General features: G+C 31.5%; 1 protein-coding gene across 1 annotated transcript; it reads right to left on the bottom strand.

The window, feature by feature from the left end:
* Positions 1-792: 792 nt before the first annotated feature.
* Positions 793-3,721, bottom strand: LOC129288022 (nucleolar protein 58). Its single transcript, XM_054924326.1, has 4 exons — positions 3,482-3,721; positions 2,520-2,746; positions 1,213-1,339; positions 793-1,126 (listed from the first exon to the last, which is right to left on the bottom strand). Exons 1-4 carry the CDS (start codon positions 3,677-3,679, stop codon positions 992-994), a joined length of 687 nt encoding a protein of 228 aa, XP_054780301.1. The 5' UTR covers positions 3,680-3,721; the 3' UTR covers positions 793-991.
* Positions 3,722-21,044: the final 17,323 nt, after the last annotated feature.

Raw genomic sequence — 21,044 nt, 5'->3', positions numbered from 1 at the left:
TTGCTTCTCATTACTAAAACACGTCAATTGCCAGTATAGTTTGAATTCCAGTGCTTATTTCCAAGGGTCATATGGTATGCATCCTCTTCAGGATTGAAAACAAATCAATTTGAATTTGCTGGAGTATTTTTCTGGATTCAACAGTGGCTCTCCCATGATTATCACCCCATTGGGAACACATAAATAAGGAGTAATTATTTACATACTCTAAGCAAAAGATGCAAATAATCGAGTAATCCAAGAGGGCGTCAAAGCAAACCCCACTAATCTTCATCAAAGAAAGAAGCTACAGGTAAATCATTTGGGCTGTGGCAAGCGGATAATCAATATTCAATAACAAAGAAGGCTAAAAGACATTGTAGTCCCAATAATCCAACAGTTAAGGTTACTTGATAACGGAGGGATAGTTGGTTGTCATTAACGCAAGCAATTTTATATACTTGTTGCCAAAATCTTTTTCAACCTTAACACTGGTCAGACATTTCTTCTTAAGATTCGCTCCACAACAAGACAGGCAACAAGAAGCACTGACAGGAATCAGGACTGTTACAGATACACCATCTTTTAACTCAAAACAGTTTCATTTGCAGTTTACATGTCAAAAGAGGAAGTGCCAGTCATACTTAATGATGAACAGAGATGAAAACATTCAAAAGGAAACCATCAAAAGAGACGTAAGTCATTTACTAAAGAGATTTGCAGGATTCAAAATTGATCTGATGGATGGAGGTCTTAAAGAATGCTGGAATAGACCACGTCCTTTCCTAATTTAGATGTTAATTGTTCTTTCCATTTACTCTTCCAAGTCATTATATATTGAAAAGCATGAACATTCATTACAAGAATAAACCAACCTAAAAAAAGGAGAAGTCGCCTCATTCATTTACCTTAAAGCATTCCATTACAACACATCTAACAGCAACGGTATGCAGCTAGCAGACACCAACGCATCATTTAAGCTGAGTATGTGTGACAAGATGCTGAAAGTGGTTTATAGTGTTGATGTAGTCACCGGTGGAGGCAAGTGACTTCCTGGCCTTGAAATCCATCCCTTACGACTTCGGTATTGCTCTATAGCTTGGAGCCTAAGTCTCTCTTGTGAAGCATTTTGGGGGTTCTTAAATGCCTATGTAACACATGAAAAAACATTTTCTTGAAGATTTGATTTCCAATTGGTTCATTATAATAATGTAAAAATGGTCAAAAATCTACCTTAGGAATAACACTCAACTTCGGTGGGGCCTCAACAATATCTCCAAATTTTATTTCTTCGTGTCCAGGAAAATCCATTTTTTCTTCTGGATTGTTCTTTTTGTGCTTCTTTTTTGCTTCCAAATACCTACAAGATAATATATCATAGTTAGGACAATTAAGCTGCATTTGTGCACTGCAGTATGCCTTTTGATAAGACTTCATCTCAAGTTCAATTTCAAATGCAGGTAAGACACGTAAGATGGAATTGAATGGACTTATGCATGTTTTTATTTGCTATGTAAAAAGCAGATAAACATGATGGGCATGATTTTGATAAAATTAAAACAAAAAGAAAAAGAAAAATGGTTGCCCTGATAAACAGCCTTTACCAACTTACAATATCCTTTTACTAAGAAATCTTGGAAAATGAAAATCGATTAAAACAAGGAAAATATAACTTTTGATCCCTGAATTTTTTATCTATTATTGATTCACTCCCTAAAGTTTGACTCAAAACAGCTTAGATCCTATAATTTCTTGATTCATAACAACTTAGTCTATAATAATAATAATTATTACTTTTGACATGAAACAACTCAGTCTCTATAATTCCTTACCTCAATAAATTATAACTACTAAGTTGTTTTGAGTCAAAATTCAGGAACTAAATCTATAATTGAAAGAATGTTTAGAGACTAAAAGTTATATGCACTCATTAAAATATTAAAATCTTAATCAAAAAGCCTCCTAGTTGAAGGTTTTATAGTAGGAAAAACAGAAAGTTTTCCTTTCCAATGTACCTAAACTAATACTGTTATGAAACACAATGAAAGAAACAGCCCTTTCAAATATAATTTGTGACTGTTCTTTATGCAGGAAATTATTTGAAAACATCACGATTTTAAAACCAGGCCAACTTAGCAGCAAAATCCTAAAAGTATCTTATTTGAAGACAATCCAGATTCCAGGGTAATCCTCCTAGTCTCTAATCTATTATGCATGCTTTCAAATGGAACGTCAGAGCTTCTTTGCCAAATACTATATATCAACTTTCAGACTTCAAAATATTACAAGATCCAACACTAAGCTTCCGTTCCAAGTGAATCTTACAGGTAAATGCAATACCACCACAGATGCAGGGAAAAATCATTCAACTTGTAATATTCCAAAGATAAAAACTTTTAGAATGCATAATTCACATTTTTAACAACTAATGAAAAATATATTAAATCAAAAGAAAACATTTGAGAGATAGATTACAGAGTAAATGTAAACCCTCAAGTCAATAAGTAACAGAAAAGTTATGTAGATCTTCTTTCCCTTACTTTTTCTTACGTTCACGTCTCTTAACCTGGGATCTTGTTTTATCCACTTCCATTTCAAACCTCAGGTCTTTAACCTCCTTCCTCTTTCTTTTTTTCTTGTTCTTTTCATTTCTACTACTCTTGCTAAGTTGTTCATCACTACTATCTTTATGACGAGGTGCCTGCAATTGTGCATCAATATCCCTTCGTCTAACATCTGAGGGTTGGGCTTGAACCTTGTCCTTTAACTGTCAGATATGCAGAAATTGTCACGATAAACATGCCCAGAGTAAAATAAAAAGAACTGCACCAAAAACGAACCACCCAAAACAATATTGCTCAAGGTAGCAGAACTTTCATATTCATGAAACTTCTTCCAAGTCTTTCAGGAAAAACAGATGGCTTCAGTAACACTTAGAAGTTAGAATCACGAGACTTTGATATACATTAAATTATACAAGAGATCGAAATAGAAGACTTGGATAGCTCAAGCACAACTTGAGTCCACTTATGCTTAAGGGGTGTGCAAAGCAACCAACAGGGAAATCCATAAGAGAAATTCTCGGAAGAAAATATAAATCAGATTTAATTAACCCTAAATACATGGAATGAAAACTTAGCAGCTATACGAATTAAAACAACTCATCAGAACATAATACTTATATTTCAAAATATCATTTGTTCCTAAATTACCATTCCTCCCTCTCTGCAACTATAAGATGCCTTCTGCAAATTTAAGAACGAGAACAAGGACATCCGACAATGACTACAAATCAATAAGAGTCGTTTCCTTCAACATTACTGATTACTGGGTCATATTTTGTCTTAAAAAAAAAAAAAAACAACTTGAAAACGAATATTACCATGGGCCAGGAAATAATAAGACTAAATTTACATTCCTTTTTTTACCCTAATATTAGCAGTTACATCTGATCTTCAACTTGTCGTATTGAAATTAAGATGAAAAATCAGTTGAAACTTACAGATTGGGCATTGTCACCCTCCCGTTTTTTGTGCTGTTTGATATCTCGTTGAGACGAAGAAGTAAAAGAGATGATCTGGCGAAGTTTTGAGGGCAAAGCGTCGACTTTGGAAGCATCAGGCGCAGGAGGGAGGACGTTGTAGCCTCCATGAGCGGCTCTATAGTTCTTCTCCCTTCGTCTTCTTCCCTTGCCACCCATTCCCTCTAAACCCTACTTAATTTTTTTCGCAAAACCGTTATCTGTATCAGCTTCTCCGTTGAAGATGCAGGCCAGGCGTCTCTTAATCAAGACCGTCCGTTAATGAACGCTTCAGATCACGCCTCCCAGGAACAAATTTCATCCATTGCTGCTTCATCTTACATCCTAGCCATCCGTTTTCGAAATTTTAAGAAAGTGCTGCATGCAATTAATCCAAATCAGCAAATTGACTTCAAATGTAGTGAAACTCTCCTAGTGAGAGAAAACTCTGTCTTCTCTTTAGGATGAAAAGTGTCTTCTCGCAGCTACTTAAACTTGATTATTCCTCAGTTTTCGCAATTCTATTTCAGGCATATCTTACTGCATGTTGCTTTTTCTTCGATCGTTTGGTCTCCCCAATGTGTTTTCACTTTCTGAAGATTTTCTTTCATTGTCCTTTGTGCATTGCTAATCATTTTTTTTTATCCTTTGTGCACTGCTAATCATTTCTTGCAGGCTCCTCTACTGAGCTACCTCTTCTTGATTGGTTATCTTTTTCAGGTAACTTGAAGATTGGTTGCACAAGACTACCAATTTTTTTCAGTATAGCGCTCTTCTTTTTTGTGAACTCCTCCTCAGAGACATGGAAGGGGCTTCTAGCCACTACTCTCTGTCATTTAATGCTTTTCAGACGTGCTCTGCTTAACCCATTCATCTAGGTTACGTCTAATTCAATCTCTTTCTGGATCCTCTTTCTTTCTCTCTTTCTTTTCCTTCTTTTTTTTTTTAGCTAGTTTCTAGCTCGCTGCACATCTTTATCTCCCTCCGTTATGTGCAAGATATAATCTGTCCTTTCATCTCACAATCATTCATGCTCCCCTGGACTTGCAAGTTCTACATGTATTTTGTTAGAATATTTATTTATGAATTTACATTGATTAATAAGCCTAAATAGATTAGTTTTTATGATTTTATGTAAACTGTGATAGGTGGACCACACAAGTAAGCCCAATGAACAGAGGCCCAACTTACAACCCTATTGCCGTCGGTTATTTTTTATTTCTTAACTAACTGGGTTAGAGATAATAGAATATAATTAATTTGTTAAAGCGGTTACTAATTTGATTCATATATGTCAATTAGTTGATAACCACAAAAACACAACTCTTTTCCATTATTTTCATTATGTCTACACTCATTGGAAAACTATGGGGGTGTTGTGTGTCTATCTATACTCGAGGTAATCGAGGTATCACAATCAGTTATTGATTATTCAGGTATGCACATCACTTTACTTGAATCTTATGTGTCTTATGTGAATGGAGATATTAAAGTTAACACGGGGCATCAGAACCTGGTTACAAATATTAACTTTGCAATGTCTCAATTTTAATGGATTGCATACATTTAATATCATATATTAAAGATTTGGGATTTCATGCAAATTTTATGAAAGTGGTCTAAGTTAAAATTACACCAACGAATGTAATTTTCCGCTCGGATGATTTTGTTTGTTCATGAAAATGTTTGAAGACTGTTAATAGTTTCATAAAGGTTATTTGGAATGGGGAAAATTGATTTAGATTGATGCTTTCCATTTGTATGATTTATATCTTTTTTTCCCATCACATGACAAACGAGCATTTGGGCTTATTAGTCTTGGTATATGAAAGTAGGAAACTTGTGATTATGGCTTTCATTATTCATTTATTAATCCGTTTTTTCATCCGACAATGTATTTGCAAAGATTCTCTGATTTAGAAAAATACATATCATTTTCATTTTAAAAAAAAAAAAATAAATATTATGGTGATTTTTTTTCTATTTTCGCCATGCACTGTTTTGAGAATTTATTCTCGACAATCTAAGATAAAAAATGTTGGATATTGTTGATGAAACTCTATGAATTCATCACATTGCTAAATCTAAGGAAACTCCTTTCACATCGTCGTTGAATTGCCGAAAAATGCTGTCGTTGCTGTCCGTTTTTTAGAATGTCGGAGAATGGCGGCAGCATTGCCGTTGTGGTTATCGTTGTAGTGCTTATATTGGGATCCTAAGTTACCGCGAGTGACAGACATTCTCTCTCCCCTCTTAAAGGATACAGGATATAAAAAAAAATAAAGTTAGCCTAACCATATAATGGCCATACAATGAGAAGCACCATAATAATGTATATTGTCAACCGACTGTATGCAATGCATCACACCACACATAATAAATACATATTAAATCCAAAAAAGTAATAGTTTCAAACAAAAGTTTAAATTAGTATCACCAAAATACAGGCTTGAAAAATGATGCTCTGATACCAATATGTAACACCCTAAAATTTTTAAACTAATTTTTCACAAATTATTAGTTTAATAAATCATTTTTATATCATCGAACCCTTATTATGGTAGAACAATTTCTACCATGATAATAAATAACTAAACTTCTTTTCAAAACTCTACTATGGTAGAAAAGAGTTTAATATAAATAAAATATTTTACAAATAGCCTATCATAGTAAAAAGAATTTAACATAATAAATAAGCTTTGTATTGATAATTGAAGATATATTTGTAATAAAATTTTACCTAATGGAATACAATGTAAAACAATTCATATAAAAAATAATAATAATTTTTAAATCAGTATTCATTGTAAAAGCTTATCTTAAGGTAGCAGAATCCCAAACTATTCCTAAATACAAATTTTTAATGTTGTAATGTGAACCAAACGTACATCCAAAATAATATACCATAAATCTTATTTAACTACTAAGTACAAACACTTCCTAAAGAATACTGGTTCAACAATATCGAAAATGGGTCTGCATAACATTCACCATAATCCAACACTTATCCTTCACATAATATAATTATAGAATGTACACTTGTTCATATTATGAATATCTTTTTACTCAATACTCAATGCTTCCAAGCCAATTTAGTTATGTTATTAATATCTCAAAAAGCAATTATAATCATGAGGGACAGACAGAATCCTCATGACATGATATTAAAATCAGGACAAAAATTAAGAGAGATAGACATGATCCTCTTAGTCATATAAATGCAGTTAATAAAAAGGATTAGAGTTTATATGCTCTGCAAAATAAGATATGTCTTAAATTGGCACTAGATACATTGCATAATCCAAAATAAGAGGCAACGTAAAAGATGATGTCTCAAACACCAAAGTTATGCCTTTAGTGGTTTCTAAGCCGAACTCGCTCTTGTAAAAATATTAACCATTGAGAACGAGACTTAAAAGTCCCAATAACTAAAAATTAATATGTAATGATGCATATGGATGTAACTAATCATGCGATTGCTAAGTAGGTACATAAAAACATTTAATCGAACAATATTTCCAAACAAACCAAAACAAGTATTTAATTGCATGACTACACCTTATATCCTCCTTTTGCCATGCCTAGATGCTAACTCACTTGACCAAATCACCTGACCAAAGGTGAGTTGGACCAAGCTACACGCCATTCATTATGTCTAATAAGGGCTTAGCATGTGGTAATAATTAACCAGACAAAAATTTCCAATAATACCATATATTAAAATACCTTAACAAGTCATGTATCATTTAAATAACCAAATAAGAATATAACCGAATAATAATATCTCATCATGATAAACAAAAACAAATTTTTAACCTACTTGGCAATAATTCCAAACAAGTATATAACAATATTTATTTTCAATAATTTATAATTCATAATTTTTTCAAACAATAAAACAACACATAACCAATCACATACATGTCCATCACAACACAGTAGTAATGGTTACCTTGTGTTTTGAACAAGTTTTCCTTTACAAGTCCTCTTTCACCACTCTCTTTATCAATACAATCTACATAATTATTCCATAATACTATATATTAATTTTATATTAAAATTAATAAATAACTCTAATTTAAAGAGCTAGAAAGTCTTAGGCCTAATATCCATATTAACACTAATTTAATGTTTATGCCTCATTTAACTTTTCAAATTCTTTTCTAAAATTCTTATACCCTAATAAACTATATTTAAGCCTCAAACCACTTCTAGTATCACAATTTTATCCATCTATGTTATAAAAATTCGTCCAAAAATAAATTAAAAATTTCAAAATTACCCTGAAGCCTCAAATCACCATTTTATAGCCTTAAAATACCTATTTATACTTAAATAAATATTTAATAATTAGATGTTCATCCCTACATCTTAGATTCAACATAAATTCAACCATATAGATCTAGAGTCTAACTCAAAAATTCTTAAACATGAGTTTCAACCACAAAAAATATTTTATAATATTTATTATATCCCTAAAAAATTCAACATGTATTTTTAATTCATCATATCATTAGATTAACTATCCTATAAAAAAAATTTTAATAAAAACATTTGCTCTACTCTACAAAATAATTATATCATTAAAAAGCTAATATTATTTAGAAAATAAGTACGAAATTAATTTTGTAATTAAATAATTTTTTAAATGCTAATCTAAATAGGAAAGTTGGAGCACACCTGAAGAAAAAAAAAATAAACACCCTTGCATGAGAAGATAGAGCAACATGAGAGGGAGAGAGAGATGGAGAAAAAATAATATAAAAATAAGATTGTGGGTCTCACAATTATATTAAAAAAAACTATAGATTTAAATTTAATTATTCAAATCTTTGGGCCATTAGTTGTAATTTTTACAAATTGCTCAATGTCCCCTTTTGCCTCAATTGATGCACGTGGTTGCCTTTTATACATGAGGGGACATTTTCTCTTCCAACATCTAACCGATGTGGGACCTAAAAAAAAAAGCCTTCCACCTCTTTTTTTTTGTTACTTACCTACACTCACAAAAATTATTTATATATTCTAAAACTTAAAATTATATCTTAACTAAACATTTCTTATGTAATTTTAAATATAAATTTTTAATTCATAATTAAATATCTAACCATATTATTATTTTTGAATAACCTCAAATAATATAAATTTCTATTATTATCATTTTTTTATCCTCAATAAAACCTAAATTTCACAATTTTTTTATTATCTAAAAATCAAGATGTTACACCATAGGTATGGAAATATTTCATACATTTTTTTTGAGTTTGGACTTTTGTGTGAGCCAAATCTATGTGGTATGAGAGCATTTTTAGTGCATGATGATATTTGCATAACTGAAATTCACTTATTAGGAATTTTATATCATAATTATGTTATGCACAAATAATTATTATTTCTCATATTTTGTTTTATGATTTTAGTTTCCATACTTTTTTAGCAACTATCTTTAGTTAAGGCCCTTTATGAGACTTCTTGGTGCATGATAGCAATTGCATAACTAAAATTCACTTGTTAGAAATTCTTACTATAATTATGTTGTGCATGCATAATTATTATTTTTCATATTATGTTTTGCGATTTCAGTTTCTGTTTTAAGCAACTATTTTTTTGTAAAGGCTCTTTATGGGACTCATTATGATAATTTGTGAGAGTCTTTAAGTATGTACCTTACCACTCTGAGAATTAGTTAGCTCTAAGAGAACCCAAATCACTGAATCTCTCTTTACAGTACAATGATTTTGACAAAGCCTATAAACAAAATTGGTATAAGTCCAATTAGATTTCTTTGGCAGTGATTGAATACACCATTAAGGAAAGGAATTAGGGACAACATTTTTAGTGAGACATATTATGTGATGCTTGATAGCACTCAATCATAATGGGACATTTGGTGTTAAGGGGGGTATTTCTTGAACTTGTATGGGGTTGGCCTTGGAGTATTTCTTAGTTTATAAAACTATTAAAACCTAATCATGAATTCTTGATATCTTCTTACTTCACATAAGAAAGGAGAGAAATTGAAGGATCATACAATATTAATAGTAGCTCATCATAACTTCCAATATGAGGGATGGAATGTTTCAAGTTTGGAACAACTTTGGAAGTTAAGGCTCATTTAAGTGGAGTTGCTAGACTATTGTCCTTTTATGAGCTTTATTGTCCTTTTATTTGGAATTTCCATTTCCATCCACATCCTCAGGGCATTTGCAAATAAATTAGTGATATATTTTTATGATATTGCAAGAGTCATTTATACTTGGTGATTGTGTGCTCACTTATAGTGAGTCAAATTATGATAGTGTATTATTTGAAAATGTATTTCAAGATATTATGTTAAAAATAAATTTTTACCCCATAGGTATGTCATTGTCAATGTAATTTGTATTTAAAAATTTTAGATTTATCTTTAAATACCATGTTGGTAAAGGACGTTGTTGGTAAATCAAAGATTACCATCGTTGGTAGTTGGGCATTTATTTTGGCAAATTTTACAAATAAAGGTTTTAATGTTTTGATGTTTTTTGTATCCTATAGGTATGGTGACATTAGATACATTTCTTATAATCCTTTTGATAAAGTCCTTAATTTATATTTGAATTGGATGCCTAATAAATTAGTGTCCAAAATAACATAAGATAAATTATTTGTATTAAGATGAAAATCATAAATGAGATCTTCAGTTGAAGAAGCTTAATATCAAAATCTATTAAGAGATTCATTGTTTACTATTGCATAGGATCAAGAAAGGTGATGACTCATTATCAAGTTAATTAAATTTGAAATTTACTTTCAAATAAATAGTGAGAGTTATAGGTCTAGACTACTGGCCTGCTTGTTAAGAGCATCATCTTTACCTAAGCATGTTTATTAATCAACTTCATTTGATGAGGATGAGGTTGTCAAGAATCCACTTGTTAAAATAAAACAATCTAAGATATATACTAAGCAGTTGATTGTATTTAGGCATTCTCATAGAGTTGGTATACCTATAATACCTAATTGAAAGTAATCATTTATGATTATCTCAAATGATTAGAGACTTGAGGGAAGGAATTGAAATACCTTAATAAGATGGTTTTGTAGAATTTAATTGGGAACATTTAATGTGCAACTATCTAAAACTATCTTTGGAAATAAGTAAGTCTTTAGGTAGTGATATCTAAAGTTTGATAAGGATATTAGCTCCCTTTGATTTTACTTAAAATACTTTAGATTTGTGTATATTTTGTTAAATATTTAGGAAAAGCAGTCTTTTGTTTCTTATGGTCCTTGCTAATAGACAATCACTAGCTAGTGATCAAATGAATGAGACAACATACTTGTGGTCATTGTAACATCCTGAATTTCTAATCCTGCGTTAATGACTAATTAGTAGATGAATTAGTGATTTAATGTGAAATTAGGATTCTTAATAGTGAAGTGTTATTTTGACATATTGGGATGTTATATGAACAAATATGAATGGAAGAACGAAATCCCGAAGCAAAACGTGTGTGCATAGTGAGGATTTCCCTTACTGTGCTATGCGTCGTGGCGGGGATAGATGCACATGACACATGGTACAGAACTTTGATTAATAAGGACGTGTCTAGCTCATGAAGAATAAAAGGGAAAGCAAGAGAGAGCGGGTCAGATATGGAGAAGAGTGGAGCATCTACTAGGGCAAGAAAAATTAAGAGCAAGGACGGTGTTTCTGACTTGTTACTTATTTGATAAGTCACGTACTGCCTTAACCTCTGATTCTACCCTATTTTCTCTTAGTTTTAACTAGTGAGAAATTGAATTCAGGAGTTTTAAGGAGTTGATTTCTTACCCTTATAATAATAGAATGGTTCTTCGAAACTAAACTAGTACTTTGTGACTAGTTAGAGTAGAAACAATAAAACTTTGAAGCTATAGGCAAGATTTGCCCCATTCTAGAGAGAGTAGTGAGAGAAAATTTGCTAGAAAGGTTAAAGTTTGAAATGAAAGGTAATCAATGGTAATGCATGTAATCGAGTGTGAATTGTAGAAATGATGGTGATTAGGCACTTAATTGTGACAATTGGCACTTTTGTCAATAGTGAAATTGATTTAGGTTGCTAATTTTGTGTAGATTCTAGTATATGATGCACGAATTATGAGAAAGGAGCTGAAATAAGGTTATTAGAACACGAGTAATCCTTTCTAGTAAATAGAAGGGTTGAGATAATCATATAGTTTGTTATATTTGTTAACTATTATAACTATGAAAAAGTAATTATATAACTGTGGTTTCGGTTGATTTCTATGCATGATTTGTATTGAAATGGTTTTAGCATGTATAATGGTTTGTGGAATGGGATTTGAAAGGTTATTTGATTTCAAATGATATATATATGATATGAAAGTATATGTTGTAAAAATATGGATGAGTAGTGATAATTGTGAAAGAGCATAATCATAGGGGGTGAGAGTTCACTCAAAATATGTGGAAATGTGTATATGCAGAGATGTGTGAGTAAAAAATTCATATAGTCAGGCTGGTACTATAGGACATCCGGTGCAGCATATTATGGGCTGGTACCATGACTAATTCGGTACAACATATTATGGGACTATTACCATGAGACATTCGAACAGCCTGACAACTCCCTAGTACCTATTAGGGTACAGGTAGGAGTCAATGACGCCTCTATCACAAGTGTGTGATGAGCGAAACCATAGTCTATAGGTGGGCTAGATTACCTTTGGCTGGGTGTTTTTACCATCAAAAGTATGCTCGGATCTATAAAATATTAATTCAGGAAAGCTTAAGGTTTCATGTTGAGGAGCTTTAAAGGATCTGTGGATAGATGATCATGCTAAAATGTAGAAGTGTTTGAAATATGATTTATATGTGAAAATAATGTTTTAGCTATCATATACTATATATAAATGTTACATTATAGTTTTCATTACTTTAACATAGTTATTTGTGGCAATAGGCATTAAATGAATTATATTGGTTATTAAGATTTTTATCTCATCTGTGGTTATTTACATTTTTCAGGTTCTGGTATTAGTGGGTTGAAGGGGAAGGACATATGTTGAGTTGGTATCTCTCACCTAAGTCTTTGTAAGAATGGTGTAATGACTTTATAAATTGTTAGTAAAGATTATGTATAAGTTGCCATAGGACTTAAGCATGTGCCTATTGTGATAAAAGTTGTATATGTGGTATGTTTATGATTTTGACCTTCCTAGCCCTTTGTATATATGTGAATGATGAAATGACTGGATGGGCTAGTGGATGAATGTATATGTGTGTGAATATGTAATGTGTGAAGTAGATGGATAGTGATTTGGAATTTATGGGATAAAAGAAATGAAAATGAGATTTAGCCTAAAAAATGTGAAATGGGTGGTTTATAGGCCAGATATGTGTATATGTGATATATTATGCGTGTGTGTGGTCAATTAGATATGTATTGTTCATTTAGATGTGGTCAAGGCCTAAAAAATGGGTGGCTAATGACGTTTGGTTTTGAATTGAAACACTTAAGTGACAAAGTTTTAATAGAAAATAATCAAAATGCACTTAGGTATTCAATTTTTGATAGAAATATTGGATTGAGATAAAACTAGTGTCATTAGTTAGATTTTAAAACAAGTTACGAGTAGGTGCTTGAATCACCCCAATCAGACATCGAATGTGAAAATGATGCGTATCTAAAGTTCACCTTAGAAACTGCAACAATGATGGCAATTTTAGGTGTGTGCGTTGTGGCACATGTATCCACATGTCATGGCCCATAGCATAGAGCAAACGACTTTAGCCTTTGTGCTATATGCCATGGTACATGTGGCATGAGCTGCGAGACATGATGCTAAATTTCACTTTGTTTTCCAGTTTTGCACATGTTTCCCTAGTCCTTGATGCACGCATTCATATTGCTTCCGCTATGTGTTAGGGTTTTATAACCCAAATGAGTTATAAAATGATTTTCTAAAAATTTTATTAGGATCCCAAGATTTTTAAGATTTTCAAAGTAAATGATTTTGATTTGATTAAGAATTTTATAGTAGAGCGCATGGTAATGTCAGAAAAAAGGCATTACAGTCGTGCCACCTTGATATAAAATTTTATGTTTGAGATATTTATTTAAGGATTAATATCTATTTAAATATGTCTAATTATAACCTTAATTTGTCTCAAGCAACCTATTTTAATTGAGTGTTTAGAAATTCAATGTGCACTCCTAGTTTGATACTTGTTAAGGGGTATAAGGTTGCTTAAGTTTTGACATCCTTAAAATTAATGTTGAGGAAGACCATTTTAAAATATGCGTTAGTCTTTGACCTAGATTTTGCTTCCTGTACCCCTTGGTAAATACTTGCAAAATCCTAGCAAGAAAACACTAAGATCATTTTGAAAAATTCTTGTATGCTGAAAGGTGTATGAAACCTAATGTTGGTTGTTAAAAATTTGATCCTCTTTTAAATTTATGACTATGAGGATTTAAAATGTGCATCCTATGTATTCCATAATATAGAGAGAAACTGTCTTATAAAAATGGGTATATGATAGACTCTCGTAGCTACCTCAATTTAGAATGTGGAGTGTGTGTGTATATATATATATATCACTTGTTATACAGCCTTTTATTAGGTTATATAGTTGAGGATGATATTATTGGACATGCACTTTGTTATTTCCTCCAACTATGAATGCAATATTTTTCCTACCTTGAGCTTCTCTAAAAAATTTTGTTTGAGAAGATTATAAACACTCAGACTTATCTAGTTCACTTTTATGGTGAATGCATGCTTATGCATTTGTATGACTAATGGCTTATCTATGTGGGTTTTATCAATCTTTTTGAGATAGTCTTGGTTTAGTGGGAGTTTGAGTTGTGTCCTTTTAAGGACATTTGATGGTTTAAGACCATATTGCTATTATGCTCAATTTTGTTTCAAAAACAATGGGATGATTTATATCATTTGTTTTCTCATAAGATTCAATGATTTATGTTTATGCATATTGTATCACTTGTTTCTTCCTAGAATTTAGTGATGTTATATTGTTTCTCTATTAAGTTTTAGTTTTTTTGTTTAAAGATATTATGGTGCTTTATATCATTTTTTTCCTCATAAGATTTAATGATTTGTGATAATGCACCACATGTCACTTGTTTCCCTCTAGAATTTAGTGACTTTATATCGTCTCTTTACTAAGTTGTGGTCAGAAGGCCCATTCTATATTCAGTTTAATTAGATGCATTTATATCATTTGTATCCCCATAGGATTCAATGATTATATTGTGGTACGTTATACATGTCACTTGTTTTCTATAAGAATTAGTGATTTATATTGTTATCTTACTGAATGTGTTTGGTACAAAAATTTCATGTTCTATTTAAATTATAAGATATTATATCACTTGTTTTCCCATAGGATTTAGTGATTTAGTAAAATTTCATTTTCTAAATTTTGTTTGTGACTTGTTTATACAACTTACTTAATTAATGCAATCTAAGTGGGAGATTGTTGAAATATTTATTTATATATTTACATTAATTAATGAGCCCAAATAGATTGATCTTTATGATCTTATGTGGACAGTGATAGGTACACTACACAAGTGAGCCCAATAGGTAGAGGCCCAACCTACAACCCTATTATCGTCAGTTATTCCCTATCTCTTAATTGATTGGGTTAGAGATAATAGAATATAATTAATTAATTAACTTATTTATTAAAGTAGTTATTAATTTGGTCCACATAAGCCGATCAGTTGATAACCATAAAAACATGACTCTTTTTTATCATCTCCATTATCTCTGCACTCATTGAAAAACTATGGGGGTCTAGTGTAACATTCTCAATTTTAAATCGAATTAATTAAGCTCAATTAGATTAAGTGTATTAGCAAGGTATGTGGCCAGATAGGCCTAATGGGCATGTTTGATTGTGATTTCTATCCCTAAACACGGGTTTGAAGGAGAATTTGATCATCCAGGAATGAAAAGAGAAAGAAATTTTGAAAGGAGAAGTTCTGTGCCATACACTATGGCTCATGGATAAGCTGTTGTGGCCCATGTGTGGTAACACACCGGGGGAGATGCTCTTTGTGCCATGCGCTATGGCATATTATGCATCTACTATGGCACATGGTTACTTTTTTACTGTAACAAGATTGTGAAACTGATGCAACAGAGGAGAGAAAAAAGAAGAATACGAAGGAGAGACGAAAATGTAGTGCTAGGGCTTAGAAGATCTGAGTATTAGGAGTATTTTAGAGCTAATTAAGGTAAGCTTCCTATGCCCAAATCCTTCTCTCTTTTTCTATTTTCTTAGTTGTAGAAGTTATAGTTTAGTTGATATTGGTGATTTTCGGTTCATATAAACTATGGGTCAAAACCTATTGACTTTAATAGAGTTAATGAAACTAGATTGAACTAATGAAACTTGATATTTATGGAGTTATAATGATTGGAGGTTGAGGGGCATTAAATGTCCAAAAATTCCCCATAAGTGTGTTTAATTAGGGCAATGTGGTTCCATTAATGAATTAAAGGGCTTAATGATGTTAATGAGGGTTAAAGGAAGCTAAGAAACCTTATGGGTACCTTTATATGAGTCAAGAATAAATCTTGAGCATTAGGAAGTGTTGAATTATTAGTAAAAATTAGCCCAAATATGGATATTGATGATTTGCATTGTAAATGCTTATAGAGTGACTATCTTTGTCACCATTCAAGCTTCTTGGAAGCTTTGAGAGTGAGTATTTAAGGAGTGAAACCTTTGACCTCTCAAAGGTTTGAGGTAATTGAGAAAATTTTATCTTATGTTTTTGTGTGTTAATTAGTTTGTTGATTGATATTTGATAATTGAATCATGTGAAATTGATTAAAATGGAAATATGGCTTGTTTTGTTTGAAGAGCCCACTATGAAGTAGTGATTTAATGTAGTTTAGCGATTTTAAAACTTTGGAGTTTAATGATTGTTAATGTGTGAAGTACAATGATTATGAAAATATGAAGTTCAATGAATTTGAGAAATGTTAGTTCAATGATTTGAGATATGTATGGCATAATGAAATCAAAATTTGTGAAGTTCAATGAAAATGTGAGTTTGAGGAGTTCAATAAATTTATGAGTGAGAAGTTTAATGAAATAGATAAGTGGAGGTTAATGAATTGATTGGGTATGTATTATATGATTGGGTACAATGATAAGTAAATGCTTGCTTGTAATAGTACATATCTATGCATTGCATGATCATGAGAAGCGAGAGTTTGCCTAGAAAGAGGAGTAAAGAATCAAATCCACATGGTAGGGCTCCCATCTAAGTTGATGGCTTGCCCGAATTGTTTATATATATATATATATATAATCCCACTTGTTCAATAAGAGACTGTCTTACTGGTTCAATGAGGGACCTGAACCTAGTTAGCCATCCACTGGTTCAATGAGGAAGCTAGCTTAGAGAGTATAACACCTCATAGTGTGAGAAAATAGGGAAAATCGTGTTTCACAAGTGAATTAGGTAAACTTTAGTCGGGTAATCCCTTCATAAGTGTTTAGGCTAGGGAAGTCTGGGATTATAGACTATCCCAATGTATTATAGCCCACAGTTTCATGTCAAGAGAATAAGGAGAATATAAGGGAGATGTGATCATACATTTGATGAGAAAGGGCATATGGTTGCTACCTTTTGACCCTAGTGAAATAATATACATATATATATATATATATATAATGCCTTATTCTTTATGAAGTGACACTTATTTGATTATTACCTTATGAGTTGTTTCATTGTGAATGATATTGAAGTTATAAATTTTTGAAACACGATTTATGACGTGTTATTAATCACTATGACATGGGTGTGTATTGATGAGAATCACATAGTTGAATTATGCTTTTGAACATATTCACGCTTTAAAATCAATTAAGACCTTTCCACTTGTATTTAAATTAATAGACATGCATTAGTATGAGTTAATTTGACCTTAGTCACTGAGTGGTTGGACTTACCCCACTATTTTCAATATTACAAGGAATAACTCAAGAAGATCAAATAGAGGAAAGAAATTAGGGGCTTAGGACTGCGATCCTATTTAGTAGGCCTCTTTATTTTTAAGTCTTTATGTGTATGTGACAATTGAAATTGCCAACTAGGAATAGTCCATTTTAATTCTTACTTGTGTTATGTGTTTTGTGAATTGTAAGTGTATTTTAGGCCCTAAGGAGTGAGTTTATGAAATGTGATATATGTGATAGGGCCAAAATACTAATGCAAGTAAGAGTTGGACATATTGTGCCATAATTATGAATTATTTGATAGAAAGGATGCTTGATCTCCCCCTTCTATGTTTTTAAAATTAAGGGGTTGGGTATTGAAATTATAAGTTGTAAGTGTTTAATATGATGTGGTGCATTACACAAGTTAGTTTTGGTGTATTGCATATGGTCTAAGTGGTTTCAATGGCTATTAGCTTTTTGGTGAATGAGTTGGATACTTAGTTTTGCGAAAAAGGTTAAAAAATGTAATTTCTAAAAAGAGTGTCCAAATTTTAATTGTGTAATAATTTGATTATGAGACCAAAGTCATTAATTAGAGCTTGGAAAGAGCTTTCCGTAGATATCTAGTTCTCATTAATTGGATGGATGAATGAGGCAGTTTAGAAGTTGCTCCAAAAACTGTCAAATTGACAGCAAAGTTGCTGTCATGGATCGTGCAATGCGCCATGGCACATGGTGCCATTGGCTGCAGCATATGTTCAATGAGCTAGACGCATGCCCCTAATTTCTACAGAATTATTTTGTTTCTTGCTTCCTCAGCTATTGCACTATTTCTCGAAATGATTCCTATGCTTTTACATAATTTGTGAACTCTAATTTGTCACTTTCAAAGATCATTAGGAATGGTTTTAGTTTTGAAAACTTGGTATCCTAACTTTTTCACCTATTTATAACTTGGTATTATATTAATTACCTTAATCTAATCTCTTAATTAGTTGAGATTTAAAGTTAGTCAGGGTTAGAGAAAGGGGATATTACATCTAGTAGGTTGTGTATCTGTTTATACTCGAGGTATCACAATTAGTCATGGATTCTTCAGGTACACACATCACTTTACTTGAATCTTATATGTCTTATTTGGGATATTAAAGTGAACATATTTCTTTAACTTTCTCTATAAAGCTTTCTCCCTTACGCTTATGATATACTTTGTGCTTGGTGTCTTTATTATTGGTATGATGGATTGTTTGTTTCAACCATCTTTATGGTTCAATCCAGGTGGCTATACAAGACCCAACTTTTCTCTGGCTTCATGTATTTCAACTCAGAGACTTTATAGGAAGCTTAGAGTTTCTTAGAGGCTTCAAAATGATTTCTATATTGAAGGGATCTATCTAGTTAGCTTTATAAACTAAGAAGATAGAGACTTCATCATGGACAATGAATCTTGGTCTGTCCCAAACTCGCTCTTAGTGTCTGATTGCTGGTATCCTACCCTATATCTGAGGGAGATGACAATAAGTTGTTTTTGAATATTGATCCGATTTTAAAGCCTTCCTTTAGAGCACTATAATGAGATGGCAGTTAAGACCCTTGGAAATATTGTAGGAGAAACTATTTTTATCCACAATCATGTGGATTATGCTAGCTCCTTAACTTCTTATAGGCTCCTCTAGAGAATCGGAGTCCATCTTGACTTAGGTGTTATTGAAACTAAATGTCTTTATGAGAGAATATTTTTCCATTGCTACTTTTGTAGAGTTATTGGCCACACACTACAAGAATGCCCCTGATCTATTTCTCAAGCCTATGATGGATTCAATGTTGTCTGTGACTACGCTATTAAGAGGTAGAGGCCACATTTCATGAGTTTTTTTGAGAATGGAAATCTTGCTAAGGATTGGCAAGAATGAACTAGGCATAACAGAACTAGAGGTACTACAACGACTAGACATTTTAGACATGTTAGAGTTGGTTATTGAATCTTTGAAACAAAGCTAGAGAATATTCTATTAAATGATCAAGGTCTAAACATTTTCTTCTTTAACTACTATAATGATAACTCTTTGAACTCACATGGTATAATGATCCTAGATAACCATGAAGACTAGGATGATCCATACTTTCCCTTAACAAGAAAATCAACCTTTTGCTACTAGGTTCCTCTAAATGACTGGAACCAAATCAATGATCTTGTCAACAATCTTCTTGATGAAGGTATAGCGATGCTAAAAGACCAGTATGGCTCCTTTTTTATTAATCAAATAGAAATGGAATTAAATCAATTAATGAGGGACCTAAAAAATTTAGTGACCCACCCTGCAATATTTATACCAAATATAAATATTAATGTTTTTAAAAACTATAATTTTAAATAATAATTTAAGTAATATATAAATAAATTATATGAGAAGTTTAAAATATATCTTATTTCATTTAAATCATAAATTTATTTTTATTATGAATAAAAGGGTAAACAATATTTTTAAATATGTATATTTGATAGTTTTAAAAAGAATGTGGGGCAATTGATTTTTTAAAGGGGCAATTGCAATTTTAAAGAAGGGGCAAGTATAATTTTAATAAAAGGGTAAATTTTTGTAAATTACATGGGGGCAATTGCCTCCTCTTTCCCTAATGTTGGTATGTCCTTGTAATCAATGAACCTAATATCCTAATACAGCAAAATGAACTAAACAAAGAGCAAAACTTCTCAGATGATTTGAATTCATTGTTGGAAAAACATCCTTCTTGCAAGACAAGTTAGGGCACTAAATAAAAGGTTGACACCCTACCAGATCATATCCTCACCGATAATATTCCTAATTAAACTCCAAAATGTCTTAATTAGTCAAGTTTGGGGATGGAAGTTGTGAATCATTTAATCTACTTTGGCTTTAAGATCCATAAAAAGGGAGGTTAAATATTGAGAGTGTGTTTGGATTAAAAAATTTACAATTGAGGTTAGAATTTAATTGAGGTTAGCAAACTGAGGTTGGAAAAAAAGTCAGTTAATGTAACGAGATTTATGTTTGGATACCTTTTTATTGAAAGTCAATTAGATAAATTGAAATTTGTTTGGATGGTTTGATTGAAAAGTCAGTTGAGATTTTTAATAATAAAAATAAATATAAATTTTTTTGTATATATTTTTGTGACTAATTTGATATTTTTAGGAAAAAATACTTAAAATTATAATTTTTTAAAGAATTAGATTACAAATATAAAATACATTGATAAATCAAAAGTCTGAATTTTCAAATTGCCAACAATATATATTAGTTTTAGGCAACATAAAGTGATTTGGTTAATTAATCTAAAATATAAATTAATTGTTCAATAAAATTAAAACTAATTATATTCAATGTCTTTTTTATTATAAATTGCCAAAATATATATAACCACACTAATATCCTAACAAGATATTATATAATTATAATTAGTTTACCAGTACTAGAACAACTATCAGACCCTTCAACGTGGCGGCCACATCCTCCCTAGTCACTTACTTCAATGGAGCTTTGATAGATCAATTGGTTGGGAACATGCCCGCCAAAAACAAAACAATGATCTTAA

The sequence above is a fragment of the Prosopis cineraria genome, unplaced genomic scaffold (genome assembly GCF_029017545.1).
Source record: "Prosopis cineraria cultivar Desert tree isolate PC_DT_omini unplaced genomic scaffold, ASM2901754v1 PC12, whole genome shotgun sequence".
NCBI classification, from domain to species: Eukaryota; Viridiplantae; Streptophyta; class Magnoliopsida; order Fabales; family Fabaceae; genus Prosopis; species Prosopis cineraria.
The sequence above is the reverse complement of the archived record's forward strand: the minus strand, read 5'-3'. Positions and strand labels throughout refer to the sequence as shown.